We start from the raw sequence: 17,029 nt of genomic DNA on the forward strand, positions 1-17,029 counted from the left end.
CACTCAGTGACTGTGAGGCGCGTTCCTGGTAAGTGTGTGATTGCTTAGTGCTGTCCCACTGTCACGAAGTGCGCGAGGGCTCTGATGCAGACTTTTCCACGACAAATTGCACTAGACCTTGCGTGAGTCTGCATATCTGCAGACCTTCCTTTGGTAGTTACCCAGAATTCATAGCCAACTTGGTGACGTATACAAACATGATTGTCCAGCCCCGCTCTAAATGTAAACAAATGTTCGTATATTGAGGTTATATTCAATAAAGTTTGAATCAAAAAACCTAAATGTAAACAAAGCGAGCATGGACGGTGACAGGAACTGCAAATAAATGTATCTGTTAGTGACAACATGTAGTTCTTCACTTTCTGTGAGATGCAAAGGATTAAAAGTAGCATATGCCTTCTGACTTTTGATAGTTTGCTAAAATATGTAAACACTATAATGCAAGACGCACAATTAAATGCTGGAGGTCAGCTTTTTTCTAATTTTTTAGTGGCGCATCTTGTTTCCCGGCTGATGACATGATAGTGTGTTCCTGATTTTTATGCAGTTCGCAGTTCGCAGTTACGCCTGACGTCATTACAGTATGTGAGGGTTCAGTGCTCAGGCTTTATAGGGTGGAGATTGGGATTGGGCCTATAAAGATGTTAGAGCACACTATTTGGTTGATCTGTTGAACTGTTGATCTTATGCCATACTATTGCAGCAGCATGCCAGAAGGGATAGCAGGTTCACTAGGTCAGTCCACCCCTTTGCTTCAGATGCATGGATTTCCGTGAATTTCTTCCTCGTGTCACCAGCATGTTCACATTTGTAATTCTTAGTGAAAATAATCTACAACATTTTCTCAGATGCCAACACAATTTTTTTTTTAATTGTCATTCATTTTCTTTACAATGGGCTTTTTAGCCTCAGCCACTGTTAACTTTTCCAAAAGACTAAAAGTTTAAAAAAGCATAAACTAAAATATTTCAGCATATTTGTAAGCCATTGAGCGACCTAAATATGATGTGACTTTACTAAATAAGTTGTATGTCTGTGGCGTGTCCCCGCAGTGCTTCTGTTGGCAGTGACATGATGTTTAGTCCCCTCTATGTATGTATGTGCAAAGGAAGACCCTGTACCTTGTTGGAATGTACAGTAGTACATCACGTTAGTTATGGCCGTACTCAGGCTGCAGCGGCTAGTGTCATGCAGTCGTTTTGATATTTGGTGAGCGTGTGCCAGAGAATTTCTGGCTTCAGTTGCCTAAAAAATAAAAATAGTAATTAAACCTTGAGGGTCAGTAAGTGTAACACCAAGTGTCAGTTTAGCTCATGCACTTTTGCACTTCAAAGTACAATCTTATTTCTGTTTTATTTGATTTAATTTTAACATAAGCCCCTGGCTTAATGGTGGTGCTTAAGGAAAAACGTCTTTTTTTCATGTAATACCTTTTATTACTTTTGGAATTGACCAATTTAACTCTTTTGTTCAAAAGGTCAAATTACCTTGAGTTGTATCCCTTCCATTGAGGCTTGTGTTCAACATGCAGCCAGTGTCCATCCGTTATAAATATGGCTTTTCCTCGCCTTTCCAGCAGCTTATTCCTTATGTTGTAGCATTGTGATAGTGGGAAACATGGTATCAGAATTAAAAGACATTATCAAAACTCATTTTCACTAATTTTGTGTACCATAACCATGCCAGCAAAATGTTCCAACAACATATCAGGGTCACTGGATCCCCTCACTGCATGTCGAGCATCCAGGCTTTTCCTTTAAGATGTAATTTGTCTGTATATACACAGTCTTTGCACATCATCTGTCCTGAGCAAAGTGCACCTTTTAGACACCAAAAGCTCTATCCTGGCACACCTCAATTGCAGGTTGAATTTCTGATTGTTGTGCATGCACTGGGGGTGACACCAGCAGTTTTGAGACTTAGCTGAAGATCTTGTGATGCGATTTTGTGTGTCTTTGAGACTTCCTTTAGCACATAAGCTCTGCTCTGCTCTAATCAATGGCACCTGATCTGGTACACCTGATTCATGAACTCTTTTGACTTTTAATAAATGTTAGGGTACTTATTTATTTACTTATTTGATTATTAAGATTTCCCTTTCCTCTATATGGTATATGAATATAGCAACAGATGTTTCCAAAAGCTATTGTTGGTTGTGTCAACAGAGACCCTCTTTCCTCTGCTTGCAGCCAGTACAGTACGTGATCTATGTCACCATGCACCCAGGGAATGGAAATAATGAAGGACACTTTCTCTCCAGCACGTCCTACATTGTGTATGTGTGTTATTAGGAAGTGTATCTGCCTTTTTTATTTCTGTGTTTTTCAATATGAGTTTTGCCTGAATTACATATTACAATGTACAGAGAGACTAAAGAGAACAGGAGAAAACGAGGGGTATGACTTAAAGGTCCCCCGGCTGGATTTTAGCTGCAAGTTGTGATTATGTGGTATAGGCCTCTGCCATTAGGCTACCAGGAAGCACTATGGTACATCAACATGATATGAACATGGGGCAGAAACAACTGCAGACAGTATATTGCAATATACTGGTATTCTATTCTGATGCTTATACTGTAAATTATATCATTTCATTTGACACAAAGGTAAAAGTTTAACAGGTTATTTTTGACTTGTAGCCTAGTTCTTCAAGCCATGAGACTTGTTTTTAAATGTCTGTCTATGTGATAATGTCCTGCAGTAGTATTTCCATTGCACAGTTTCCAGAGCTACTGTGTGCTGCTTGAGGTTTGGCTGTGACATTAGAGTACCGTAGAGATTAAGAGGCGTGACAAGCACATGGTGTGGATGGGTGGAGAAATGGCTAAGTTTGGAGTTGTCAACAAAGCGTCAGCTGGAGGGCGGCTCATAGTCGGGACACTGGGAAGGCTTCCCTTTGTAGAATTAAAACAGATAGAAGCTGTGTTTCACTGCATGTTCCTTCTTCAGTGAAAACACAATGGCGTTGGTGAAACTCTGTTTTAGTGCAATGGAAGGGCTCAATTGCAGAGTCAAAATGAAAAAAAAAAAGCTAATAAATGCTTTAATAACTGATCCAGTTTGACCCATGTCCTGTTCTGTCACTTGTAGGTTCAGGCATTCATTTTTTTAAACCCACACTGAACACTACAAACCATTTTGTAACTGACTGTGACCTCTGACCTCCCTGCAGGGGAAAGACAGAAAAATGAAGCTTCACTGACTTCTATGATCCCATCATTTTGTGATGTGAATAGAAATGTTGTCTGGTTGCTGTATTTCTGTAGTCTCAAGTTGGTCCTCTGTGGGCTGGTCTCAGTGCCGCTCCAAAACGGGACATGGAAAGTCTGACGTTGGACGCCAGAACTCCTTATAGGCACCTGTCCTTCCGCGTCACACCAAGCACCCAATATGAAAAGCGTGTGATTTTGATCCGCATGAGACAGTGTGCGTAGATAGTAGACTGACTATATAGCCTCCATGGAGGTTCTTTTGTCCAGTTGACTACAAGCAAGACCTGCTAGGACTCTTCTCTGTGAACACCACAGGATTTGTGGGGACTTATTTTTCCTCTGCCAGGTTAACATGGAGGTAAGAGAATATTTATTTCTATATCATGTACATGCTCGAGCAGTCTGCACAACTGTAACGACTTATGAGTTTGCTTTCACTGATAAGATTCTATAACACAGTTTGATCGTCTTGTATGTCAAGGCGTTTTATTTTTTCCTTCTTTATATATGCTTTCATTTCAATGATGCAGTTTATAAGTATACATTTACTGTCTTGCTGATGTGTTTTAACCAGTAAGAAACCTGTCAATGAATGTCTACATGATTTAAACTTAGCTTTGGTACTTGCACAAAAAGTCAAAGAACAGTAGTAGCATGCATTGTCATGCAAAGTCTAAAAACCTGTTTACACTGTGCAGTCAGAGAAACCTCTTCAACCAACTATCATAATTTAGTTAATTTGAGCTCTTTCAGCACCATTCTTCTGTTAGCCTTTTAAGCAGCAGTAACTGCTATTGACTGAGCTATGTACTTTCCAGGTGGCAACTTGTGTCCAGGAAATTAGCAGCCATGCAGTATCGCTGCTGGCAAGTCTGAACCTCCAAAGAGAACAAGCTCAGTACTGTGACTGTGTGGTCATACAGAGACTGAACCCTGGCCAGCTATACCCTGCACACAGGTGAGCAGTATTAAACAGCAACGAACACACTATCTGTATCTACTGGATAAATATTAGACATTTTTGTTTGTATTGGCTGCTGTATTTCTTAACACGACGTTCATGGTTTAATGCAACATCACATATCTTGATGTTCTTTGCTCGTCCAGGTGTATTCTGTCGGCTTCTAGTCCAGTGTTGGCATCTATCTTGTCCTCATCTGGTGCCCTGGTGGAACTGCAGGATCCATGTCTGTCTGACTCGGTTCTGGCAATTCTTTTGGATTACATTTACACAGGGGCTTTGTCATACACTCAGAGCCAGCAGTATAACAATCTGCTCAGTGCTGCCCGCCACCTGCAGATGGATGAACTGCAGGAGACTCTGAAGGCTTGGCGGCAGACTGAGGTGAACTCTGCAGATAACACAAATGCTTCCACTGAAGATATGAACAATTCTGAGAGTAAAACTGTGAACTGCTTTAGTAAGCATCTTCCATTATCACAAGATTGCAGTGTAAACTCACTGCAGAGAGAGGATCATCAAAATGTATCTAATGAGGCTGCATGCAATGAAATAGACTGCTCTCAAGAAACTTATCTGACACCTCAGGATGTGATGCAAAATGTCCCTTGCACCACTGAAGCTCATGTGGTCTCCAAAGTGGGCAAAGTGGGTTGCTTAAGCAGTGGGTTGCTGAAGGATCAGTGTCATTCAATTGGCACTGAACCACATCAGACTTGGCGGGAGAGCACAGAGGAGGAGCCAGTGAGGATAGTTGAGGACAGGAGAAGCTTGAATCTATGTCACAGTTCTGAGCTGCAAGAGGAAAGGAAGAGCGAATTGGAAAAGACGCAACAACTGTGTTTAGCAGTGGAAAGTAAAGCAGAAGAGGAGCAAAACAGGAAAGAGGAAGACAACATGCAGATTCGTCACTCTTCCCTTCCTCATCTCTCAACCTCCGAGCTGAAGGACAATGTTTGTCCCTTACAGTGCCCCTCCTCATCCTCTTCATCACTTCGTCCTTGTTGTGGGGCAGTGCCTGTCATCCGTCACAGCAGTAGAGCATCTATGCCTTTTTACCATCCAGTATCCCAGGCCTCAGTCAGCTCCAGCTCCCTATCTGGACCCTCTGACAGCATTGTCGAAGGTATTACCATCAATGACCAAAATGTTTGTGAGGCTCAGAACCAGGATCACAATAAGAAAGATCACTTTGGAACACAGAGTTGGGATTACAAGGATAGTTCAGATCAATGTGGACTACAGGATTTATGCTACCAATCCAACAGCACCAACACAGATCAGCTTATAGCACAGAATGATGAACATCGTGGCAATGGATTGTCCCACATTGTAAACCATAAATACAACAATGCTCATTGTCATTCATTTCAGGATGAGAATGACCCAAAAGATCTTTGCGATGATTCAATGCCACAGAATAGGTTTCGCAGCCATTTCACTAGAGGAAAAAGGTATAAAACCGAATTCAGTTTTGAGGTCTTCCCTTCCAAATATCAGCGACTTGATTGTTCTGACTGCCACAATAACTTGAAGGCAACGACAGTGACGGATCAGTCCGTTCATTCACATGATCTAACAGATAAAGTTCCACTTCCTGTACAGGACACAGACACAGAAAGTGCTTCTCACTGTGAATACTTGCATCCTGAGGGAGAAGTGAAAGAGGAACATAGTTACTCAAGTCAGTTTTCAACTGAAGTGGAAAGACAGGACAGTCATCTCTATAAACCTAGGACTGATTGGTACCCAAACTTGCATAGAGCTGAGACAAGCACAAAAGAAGATTCTGACAGCAAAAAAACACCTACGACAGAAAAAAGACACCGTCCGTCTACCCCCAGCGCACTAGAATTAGGTTTGGGTGATGTCACTGGTAGTCACTATGCCTTTGAAAAACAGGCTTCTATAGAGCTTGAAAACTTCTCAAGCCAAATACCTGTGGACAACAACACTTCTGATGCTGCATCAAGTGTTATTAGGCAGTCATACCGTGGACATCTTTATTATCACTGCCTACCACAGAATGACACACACGTATCACATAGAGACCCTGATCACACACACCCCCACCCAGGCTACCCTGATCATTCAGACCAGTCCAGTGATGGCGAGGATGTAGGTACATTCACCAGTCAAGTATCAAGTCCTCTAAGGCAGCACTTTGCTAGAGGGACTACAGAGCAGGTTCTACTGCTAGACATTAGCTCCAAACCTGCCGAGTTGCTAGTGTCCTACAAACACAGATCTGACAGAAGAGAGGACTGGATTAGATATGACCACACGGACACATTTGAAAGTGGATCAGGGAATACTGATAGAGAGCAATGGGATGAAGCCGGAGAGACACAAATTACAGCAGAGAGTTTTGTTGAGGCTGACTCTAAGTCTCTGGTTGGTGAAGCAAATGTTGAAGAGAGAAAACCTGTTGGGAAAGCCCAGAACAGTCCTGGAGTTGAAGTTCTACATAAAGTAAGGACTGTGGAGGCTGGGAACCAGACCACTACCTTGACAGTCTGTTCACCTCCTAGTGTCCCAGAATTTGTTCAAGGCTCTGTGTCATCTACCTTGTCAGTCTGCATACCTTCTTCCCTGTCAGGCAGCATGCCAACAAATATATCAGCTCATCTCTCAACTCCTGTTCACCACCCATTCCAGTGCTATCTGTGCGATCGTTCCTTCAGCCAGCGTGGCTCTCTGAATAGACATGTGCGGAGCCACCTTGGCGTTAGGCCTTTCCCCTGCCCTCGCTGTCCTATGACCTTCTCGCGCCAGTACCGTGTCACAGAGCATATGCGTGTTCACCAGCGCTTTGCCTTTGAGACTGACTTTCAAAAATCTTCAACTTTTGACAGTAAGTAGAGGCCACCATAGTGAAAGTCAGTTAACTGAAGAGGCTTTTTTGCGGTGGATATATGGACGGAATGTTCTTCAATAATTCAAGGAAAATAATCGGGGCATTTTTGGGATAAAGTTCTGAGATAAGTTTCAGAAATCATGGGGATCTACCCCCTCCAAATGGCAGCATTAGGACTTAACATTGAAAATGTGCCAGTTAACCAAGGAACACAGGTTAACTTACAGTGATGAATCCCTTGGACCTATGGAGCCATAACCCATCATTCAGCACAATGCTTGTGTCTTCTTGTTTCAACATTATTGTTTCTGTTAACTCTCATCTATGATTTCAGTGACAGTTTTCTACTAATCAATTTTATGCTATTCGACCAGCACCAAATGGCAAACAGACAAAGTTGTCTGCCTACTGTTGAACATAGAGTAAGCAACCATCTGTTTGAAAGTTTACAATATCATCTTAAAAGTTGGTCAACTTAGATCTGATTCCCCTCAATGGGCAAAAATGAAAGTGCTTCAAGAACTTCAACCAAGTCCAGTTGCCTTTTGGATGAAACTTTGAATTATGATGATCCGCATAACTGAGAACCTTCACAGCCATTTTTCAGGTTTAAGTTGCTCTGTATTATCTGGATTTACCATTTACTTAAAAAACATACATTTAAAAGGTGATCATTTAGATTTTGCTCACAATTGTTTTTTTTAACATTGGATGCAAATTTTTTTGTCAGATTGGCATTTGAATCCATTCCATTCTGTGCCCTAGAGTAGTCATTTGGCATCACGATGTGTCCTTTCAAACAGATAATAACATACAGTTACAAAGGTCTTGTCAAATGTTTCATAGCTGTGACTCATATTCCCTGTTTGGATTCTTTTCAGGATGTCAAACTCTTCAGTTTTATTAAGTTCACAGTTTTAATCAAAAAACAAACTCATAAATGACAATGAATAACACGGTTGGCATTCCTTTATTTATGCATGACATGGTTCACTATTGTTTTTGGCATCTAACATACATTTTTGTTGTTTTTCCAGTTTTCATGACAATCCTTGTAAATATTATAGACTTTAATATGTTTTGAATTACTAAGAAGGCTAGCAACATTTTCTTCCCAAATTAACTGCAAAATACTGATTTTCCTGTGTATTTGATTTGTGTTTGGAAATAACCTTTATCTATAGCTGTTCCTACTCCCCCTGATCCGTATTAGATTTAGGACAGGCATATTCTACTACAGCCTGTTTTCTCTTTGTTTTGGCAAATTGATTCAAGCTCTTGATTTAACGAATAAGTTATGGTGGCCGTTTTCATTAAGAGTAATAATGTGTCGTGACTTGAAAAGCCATGAGATTGTGTACATATTTTTGTTGTCCATGCTAAACATCTCCTGTAAAGGACATAAGGCAGAAACAGATCCCAGCGTTCTGTGTTACACAGAGAGGACAGTTTACCAGAGGTGACGTGTTTATAGTTGGACTTTGCTGACATTCCATTTTTCTCAACTGTCGTTTGCTCTCTCCACAAAATGGTTAAGATATAACATGGCTGTATGCTTCCATTTGGTAATAATGCAGCTCTACCATTAAACAATAAATACAACAAGCACAAGTTTGTAACTTCTGGACTTAAAAGTGTTAAGTCATTGGTTGGTTAATATGGTTGATATTTGCTACTTTTTATAACAAACATTAACTTTGCACTTATGTAAGCACATTGTTCATAGTTGAAGAGTGTTGCATATATTCTGCAACACTTTTTCAAGTTGTTAAGCCTGATTAGACTGAACTACGTTTTTTTTTAAATACAATGTTTGAATTGTTGAAAAAAATGTGCACGGTCTGATAGGTCTGGAATCAAGCTGGTCAAAGGTTATTTGAAGAGCCCCCCTATTGAATTAGAGCTAAAAAAAAAAAAGATTGTAAATATTGTCATGCCGGTAGATGATAACAGCCTCTAAACCAAAAACTCTTTTTTATAAATTGTACATAACTGATCTGTCAAGTATTTTTAAATGTAAACCATTTGTGTTTAATTCTACAAGCGGTAGGCTCATCACTGTTTAAGCCCGCCCTGCACTTGTTTGACTGTTTTTGAGAAATTAAAGTAGCCCGCGTGAGTTTATTTCAACTACCCCAGAAGGCCAATCGTTTCACTCAGACCTTTGTACTGCTTACCTGCACACTGAGAGCATGCAGTAAGTAAGTGGCATATAAGTATATATGAAGTGGTTCTGGTGGCAGTGCTTAAAAGAGGAAATTAAGTGCTCACATGATGGTGAAGGCAGTAAAAGATCACAAATACACCATAAGGAAATACATAGAAGGATACAGTCTGTTATGCAACCACAATACGCTAGTGAGAAGTGGTTAATACTTTCTTTGTATTATATTACTTTTCTCCACTAAATATTTCACAATTTAGACCGTCGTCTTGTGCGTGTTGTTCAGCTGGGGTTTCAGTTGGTGTAGTAGTCATCACTAAAAGGGCCTAAGGAGAAAAAAAGGAAAAGCGCTTAAAGCCAGACTTAACTGATCCTTATTCAGATATTGTCTTAGTTGAAGCTTAGCAGATATTGTGAGACAATCTCTCAGCTCTTAGAACAGTCTGTAATGCGTATGAAAGTGTTTTTATGTCTTTTACCTGGCTCTTTGAGGAACGCAGAGCAGCCCCGGCCATAACTGACATCACAATGAAAATAATTCCACCCAACAAACTGTAGATCAGGAACACCACTTCCACAGATAGTCCCATGGTCTGGAATAAATGCACACATATATATTACTAAAAACATGAAAAAATGATATCGAAGACATTTTTGCATAAGCATACTACCAACTGTGGACCAGATTGAAATGTTTGACACCCTTAGACGATTTTCAGATAATCCTTGTTTTTAACACCGGTGGCAGCTTTCTGTGGCTCACGCTTCTAAGGTGCAAGCTAGCACTTTGGGCATTAGCCAGTGTTAAAGTAATATAGACAATATACAATGTTATCATAGTTGATTTTTTAAATAGGTCTGTTTAATCATTCCATTGAGGTGTTAAGACATAAAACATTTTTATGCTTCATTGGACTTGTTTTATGGTCAGTGCCAGCAACTTACTGACGTAAGCAGACTTAAGTTCTAAACCAGTTTCAGCAAGTGTTGCGCACTGTTGAAGATATATGGTTTAACCATCGCAATTGCGATGTGCGCATGTGCAATTGTCACATGAGGAGGAAGCAGGATGTGCGATAGTCAATCAGATTTCCTGAAACACGTCTGCTACTTCAATGTTGCTTAATGCAAAAATTAGAGAAGCACACACACAGAGCGCACAGAGACCTGACCGCTGCACTTGCAGAGTCTGTGTATCACCTGCCTGTAAACATGCGTGCATTACTGCTGTCGTCATAATGTGTGCAAGATGGTCGAGGCAGATGCTCAGTTACGTAAGGAGCCTTTTCAGAAAGTGTATTCCCGTTATCAGTCCTGTTATTTGTCCCGGTGCTGGTTAATTCTTTGGCAACATAAACAAACCATTGACGGTGTATGTTGCTCCACCTTTACTCTCTCCACCCTTTGTCTTACTACTAGTTAATGCACAACGCTGTCAGTGCTGACCACTGTTCATATCGCAATATACAGTATATCGCAGAAAGAAAACAAAACGCAATGTCAAAGGGCAGGGCTGGTTATATGAATGGCAGTCAACCAGCAGCCATGACTGACCCCAGACTGTGTAATAAAAATAAGTACTGTGCAATAAAATAGTTATTGGAAAAACTATATGATTGTTTTATTTTTAATGTTGTTTTTACTTAATGAAGATTAAACACTTTGGGTGTCTGTAAATGATGATGCAATTTAATAAATCATTGAGGTACAAATTAGTTTTCGCTCATGTTTAACAGTGTTCGAATCCATTTGAGGGTTTTCATTGATACCAACATTTTTTATTAAACCAAGATACAAAAAGTTGTGGTGTGATTATTTGATATGCAATAGGGCCTAATCCTACAAAGACATTTAAAGCTAAAATTTGCTTAAGAATTGTGATCAATACTAGAATGGACACCACCAACACACACATACAAACACACACACAAAAAGAATAATAATCACCTCATAATATGATGACCATTTAACTTCATCCTCCGTGATAGAGTCTGCATGGTATCCATAATATCTGCGGTGTATTATGTCGGGCACAATGTGCAGCACAGTCCAAACTGAGGCCAGTATGGTCACAATACTCAGAGCCAACGATATGGTTACCTACATTTAGACACAAACACACACAGATAAGGGGGAAACAGACAGAAACATACAATCGTTCTTTGGTTTTTTTGGCCTTTATGCCTTTCTTGAGAGACCGCATCGAGGAATATAGGCTCTGTATGTGGGACGTCGGACGATTCTGTATGTGGGATGTGGGAAGATTTGACTGCTAAGCTTAACTGGCACCCCAAAACTTACAATGGTTGCCAATAGTTCACACAGTATACAGACAGCATAGGGCGCCTTGCAAATGGCTATAAATCATTACTTGTTTTTATGTTTTCATTAGTAAATAAAAGGAGGGATTGATAAACAATTGCATTCAAACTTTTAACTTTGTACTTGAATTTTTATTAGGAAAAACTAACATTATTTGCAAGTAATGTTTGAAGACTTACAAATAATGCTGGAGGGGAATAAAATATTTAAACAAGGCTTTATTGTTGCTCAAAAAAAAGTTCTGGAAAGGTTACCAGTATTCCTGCAAAATATTATAACGGAACTTACTGTTTTCTTGGTTGGGTTGTGCTCAGTCAAAATATACAAAATCCCACATATGATGAACTAAAGGGGAAAGAGAAAGAAGTAGTTTCATTATGTATCCCTTTATTTTTTCGGAAAACCACAGTACTGACTTTAGTTAAAACTAGCACCAAAGACAGCAGAACCACAGTCCATAGTGTGTGTTATCTACTGAAGTGTGCTCACAGTACAATCAGCATTCTGTCAATTTTGATTATTTGTGGTTTCTTGGTTTCTAATTTTGATACATAAATATCAAAAATCAAATACATAAGCAACTATGATCCGCTTATTAATAATGCTCTTGTTACCAACCAGGACACCAAGCAGGATGCCAGGCGGGATGGTTGACCATATGTGCGGAGAGTAGATGGAGGTAGTGATCGATATTGAAACGATGAAGAAAGATGAGCCCAAGATCAGCAGGATGATCTGAGAGAAAAATCATAAAAGCATTAGTTGTGACGACCGCAATATATTCCAATTGAACATGGGTGTGTGTGTTTGTGTCTCACGCCAATAATCTTTGGTTGTCCCTTAATGAAGCGCTGTAACGGTTTGGTTCCCCCCACTGTGGTGCCCTGAAGACTTGCAGTATTCCCACTCGCAGAGTAGAGCGCGGCAGACATCTTATCAAACAGACACAGGAAAGACATAGATTAAAGCAGTGGTTCTCAAAGTGGAATCCTATGATCCCTGGGGGTCTGCGAACCACAGCCTGGGGGGCCACTAAATAATTATGATTAATTTACAATAAATTCTATAATTGTGCTGTATCATTTAAAACTGCATGTCAACAGATGATGACTGTGACAATGAAACAAGCATATTATGTCCATTACTCCCACCCACATTAGCTTTGGGCCAGAAACTGATATGATTGTGAGACATCACGTCAATCAGTCATGAATCACTCAACTCACTCAGGTCGCAACGAACCGTTCCTGCGGCTGTTAATTTTCTGAAAGCTTTTAAGATTAATTACTTCAAAAAGTATAAATGCTGTCAAGTTGAGTCCACATGCAATTTGAATAAAATGGCTCTCTGATTTAAAGTGTAACCTATAAGTGGTATTTACATGATTTGAATTGTTTTTCTGTTTATCACTATGAAACGGGTCTGAAGTATTTAGGTTGATAAGTTTTACAATACAAATTGTTCCAATGGCATCTAAGAGTACAAATGGTGGTAAGCATATGCTTAATGAGGGGGTCCTTGGAAGATGTTCTCTCCTGTAATGGTTCCCTGGCCCCAAAAAGTTTGAGAAGCCCTGGATTAGAATATTAATAAAGGCATTCACTTGTATGTAACAATAAAGGGTCACGTTTTGATTCTGATTTAGATCAGATTTTACAAATAAATTGTGGTTATTATTAAATTCTGGGTTTGTATTCTTGTTAAATTTGTCGTGAAAGAAAAAAAAGATTAAGTTACAACAGATTTTAGCTGCAATGCACAATATACTGTCCTATAACAAAAAGGGTATGTGAGATGTTTTTAAAAACATGCATTAAAAAATGACAATAAATCATCTCTCTGTGCACAAGTTTAATGTTTGTTGCTGTACAAATGTATTTTTTTTCTCCATTGAGTTTGGTGCCCTTGCTTTAGTTGCTGATGTACGCCACTTTATGGCTGTAACTTTACAAGGACTCCATGCTCAAGGGAAATGCCTGTTTGTGCAGCTGTAGCATACTTCCCCCTTCTCAAACGTCACTTTTCTGAAGTGTTTATATTGAAATGAAACACTTTATTTTTAAAAGCTTTTGCAGCCTTTTTGTGTGGGCCTGGACACATGAAACCTGAATTGTATAAAAGTGCTAAAAATTCAAACATTTACTGATTCAAGGTTACTTTCAGTAATTAATAAGTAAAACTGAAACGCATGGTTTACAAAAACCTTTTACATTATTTATTAATTATTTATTACTTTATTTTAAGTTAATTTTAATCCACGTTCATTTCTAACAGGCCCATAATCAAATAGGGGGAAAAAACACAAAATTAAACTCGAAACGTAGGTCAAAATTGACCAGACGTTGGAGATAGGCTACAACATTTTTTTTATGCAAAATAAGTAAAAACAACAACAACAACAACAACAACAACAAAACAATTAAAATTGTTGTTTGTGGTGTTAAAAAAAACTTAACGGAGGAACTCATAAAACCTTGAGTATAGCATGCATTACTGGCATAGATACAACTCAAAATCAGTCGCTTTGTACTAGTGTTCACTTGTGATCCATGTTGTGCATCGGAGGGTAAAAACCGTTACTAGTGCTAAAGTCCGTGCAGCAAGCTAACGGCTGAGAAATCTAGTCGTTGATAGCTAGCTGAATATTCACAACTTTTCATTTTAAAAGTGCAGTTTGTTTCAATGTAACTTACAACAATAAAGTAAAAGATACACATTTATCTTAAAACAAGGACAAAATACCGTGGGAAAACGGTCAACTGAAGGCACGGAGTTACACATGTAACATTAGACAGTCCATTACAAGCCGGCTACACTAGAAGAGATTTAAACCTTAAACTGTGTGTCTATACATTAGATATCGCCAACATGTCCGACAGGAAGTGTTGTTTACATGAAGCAAAACTATCAATCCTCAAAAGATGCCACTCATGAGTCTCGAAGAATGACATCTGTTCCTCCTGCCCTCTGCTTTAGCGATATTAAAGAGCTCTGATGAAAAGTTACACGATGTTAATTTGAAATAATTGTCTGCTTATGTCATCCATATATACCTTAGACCAGAGTGTCTTTTAAATTCCTACAAAAGCATTTACAAACGAGAGCTGTTAGAAAAACAAAAGGAGAGCCAGACCTTGTGCAGTCCTGTCGTTCAGTGTTTGCTCCTCTAAATGTTTCACATCACGTTCACATCTGGAGCAGCCTGATGGGCGGTTTGTGAACGATCGGTTCATTTTGAACACAGCCAAAACCCTCTCATTGAGAGCAGGCAATACTTGTTCAATGCCTCCTATTCAAATATTTATTTTTGTGACATGTTTTCTTTTTCAATTTCCCTCTTTATTTATCTTTTTTTTGTAGATAAACTTCCTTGTAAGCCAATGTTGCTATATTTAATAAATAGTTAGGCTACTATCTTACGAATAACTCCTTTGATAAGCCTGGCAGAAACATTCAATGCAATGCAATGAAATAAATAAACCCATAACGCTCTTGTGTCAAAACAAAGGGCCAACAACATGAATTCTGGCTTTAACCGTCCAAAATGGTGGAATCTTAAAAGATAGTCAAACTTCTCTTTACTCCAGCAAAAACACAGGGGAAGGGAGGAGGAAGGATGAGCTATGCGTGTGTGTGTGGGGGGGGGGGGTGGTAGGCTAGCTCCATGCACATGGGGTTGCAAGGGGGTAGAGCTGAAATGGAGAAGTAGATGGAATGTGTTGAAATAGTTTGAGAGAGAGAGGAAAGGAAGGGAGGCAGGTTTCCTGTTGTTGTCCAAAATTGACACACCTGTGTGCTTTAGAGTACCTCCATTGATAGTTGACATCAGTAGGGCAGAGATAAAGGAAAAGGAGTGTGGAAAGAAAGAGGAGAAGGTGGTGAAGGGAGACAGCAGACACAGAAGGAGAAGGGGGTGGGCTTAGGTATTAAATATGAAACAGCTGCTATTTATTAAGCAAGACAGTAATATTAAATGTTCCCCTTCCTCCCTCATGTCCAGAATGCAACACAAAAATTCTTGACCCTGTTCACAGGCATGCTAAAAGGGCCCCGCCTTCATCAAAGGCTGTACATTACACCACTCAGCTGTTCAGATGAGCAGTCTGTGGCGGTGACATTACAAAGGCTAAAATACTTATATGTATTTAAACGTACATAAAATGATACACAAGAATCTAATACAAACATTCATTATGCAGAACAATCATTATAATTATTATGAATGCATTGACAAGTAGGTGATATTTTAATGTTGTCACTGGTCTTCCATGGCTGAGAAATGAAGCCAACACATAAGCGACAAAAACTGCAGTACCTTGTCTGGCCACTTGAGGCTGGCTCTGGACCACTTGGTGTCTGCGCTAACTGTATCTTGCTTGTTTAGCTCATTCAGTGGTTTGAAATATATTGACTTATTTGTGGTCGCCTGTGCATGGGAGACAGCATTTTTCTTTTCCCAGCAGAGGAGACAGCTGGCTGTAGTAATGGGATTGGCTCATTTGAGTTACCCGGTTTGTTTTGTTCGTCTGCTCACTCGCCTACCGATCACGCTAGAGATGTGGGTGAGCAAGCGGCATGTTTCCAATGTTCTACAAGCTCTCTTAGCCTTGTCAGTGTAATAGAGAAACAACTCCAGTCAGCAAACACCTCAAATAGAATCTCATTCTGATGGAAACGCTATATCTATAAATCTTCTAACTACATCTAGAAGGACACAAACCACAACAGAAACTGATTAATTGAATTAGACCTAACCTCACATGCTTATACACAGACACTAAATAACAACACAAATATTTGGATGGTTTCAATGTTGACTTTTGTCTTTTTTAATATATTGTCATATTTTTCAAATGTTTGAAGCTTCTGTGAGGAACTTTTGGTTTGTGTTGATTTTGGTGCCCCCTGTGGACAAAGCCGTACCTCTTCTCTCTTTGCTGATTTTGTCCTGTACATGCTTAAGCGGTAGTTTCTAACAAAAAATCTCATCCTACTTTCTTTGACAGTCATATGTACCGCTCACTTTAAATATTGTTGCTGGAAAATGTAAACAAAGGCAGCGTGTAGTTAATCGCTTCATCAGACACCTACTGTGAGGGCACTCAACCTTTCGGCCCTGTGAGAGTGGTGAAAGAATCAACTCACTGCAATCAGGTGTGTGTGGCACTGATTGGCTTTGATTAAGCCCAGGTGTGGGGAGTCTTCGTATACCCTGAGTCTCCAGTGCCCTGTGCTGACTCATTAGGTTCACCATGTGGCTTCTCTAGTTGTTGGTGTATCTGCAAACGCCAACTCAGAACTTTGTGTTTATTTGTGGTCAATTGCCTGTTTCCCAGGGAATAATTTGGGGTGCTGGAGAGTTTGTGTGGCCTTTTGGGTTATCAAAGGCCTCCCGGGCAGTCTTTGCCTTTAGCTTTGAGTTTTCTGGGTCTCCTGGAAAATTGTGGTTTTGAGTCAGCTGCTTGGCAGCAGTGATTTAGTTAATCATTTAGTGCTTTATTTCATTAAGGAAGC

The 17,029-nt window shown here is 39.7% G+C and overlaps 2 protein-coding genes across 2 annotated transcripts; one reads left to right on the top strand and one right to left on the bottom strand.

The window, feature by feature from the left end:
• Positions 1-3,563: 3,563 nt before the first annotated feature.
• LOC138589696 (hypermethylated in cancer 2 protein-like) lies at positions 3,564-7,034 on the top strand. Its single transcript, XM_069660104.1, has 5 exons — positions 3,564-3,569; positions 4,030-4,169; positions 4,319-4,556; positions 4,761-5,298; positions 6,250-7,034. The coding sequence occupies exons 1-5, from the start codon at positions 3,564-3,566 to the stop codon at positions 7,032-7,034; spliced, it is 1,707 nt and encodes a 568-aa protein (XP_069516205.1).
• Positions 7,035-7,989: 955 nt separating this feature from the next.
• LOC138591239 (uncharacterized) lies at positions 7,990-14,694 on the bottom strand. The gene is made up of 7 exons (XM_069661770.1): positions 14,649-14,694; positions 12,334-12,447; positions 12,134-12,250; positions 11,804-11,860; positions 11,141-11,293; positions 9,673-9,786; positions 7,990-9,519 (listed from the first exon to the last, which is right to left on the bottom strand). Exons 2-7 carry the CDS (start codon positions 12,445-12,447, stop codon positions 9,421-9,423), a joined length of 654 nt encoding a protein of 217 aa, XP_069517871.1. The 5' UTR covers positions 14,649-14,694; the 3' UTR covers positions 7,990-9,420.
• Positions 14,695-17,029: the final 2,335 nt, after the last annotated feature.

Source organism: Semicossyphus pulcher, unplaced genomic scaffold (assembly GCF_022749685.1).
Source record: "Semicossyphus pulcher isolate SPU_LCO1_2020_fin unplaced genomic scaffold, fSemPul1.0.p SCAF_1, whole genome shotgun sequence".
Lineage (NCBI taxonomy): Eukaryota > Metazoa > Chordata > Actinopteri > Labriformes > Labridae > Semicossyphus > Semicossyphus pulcher.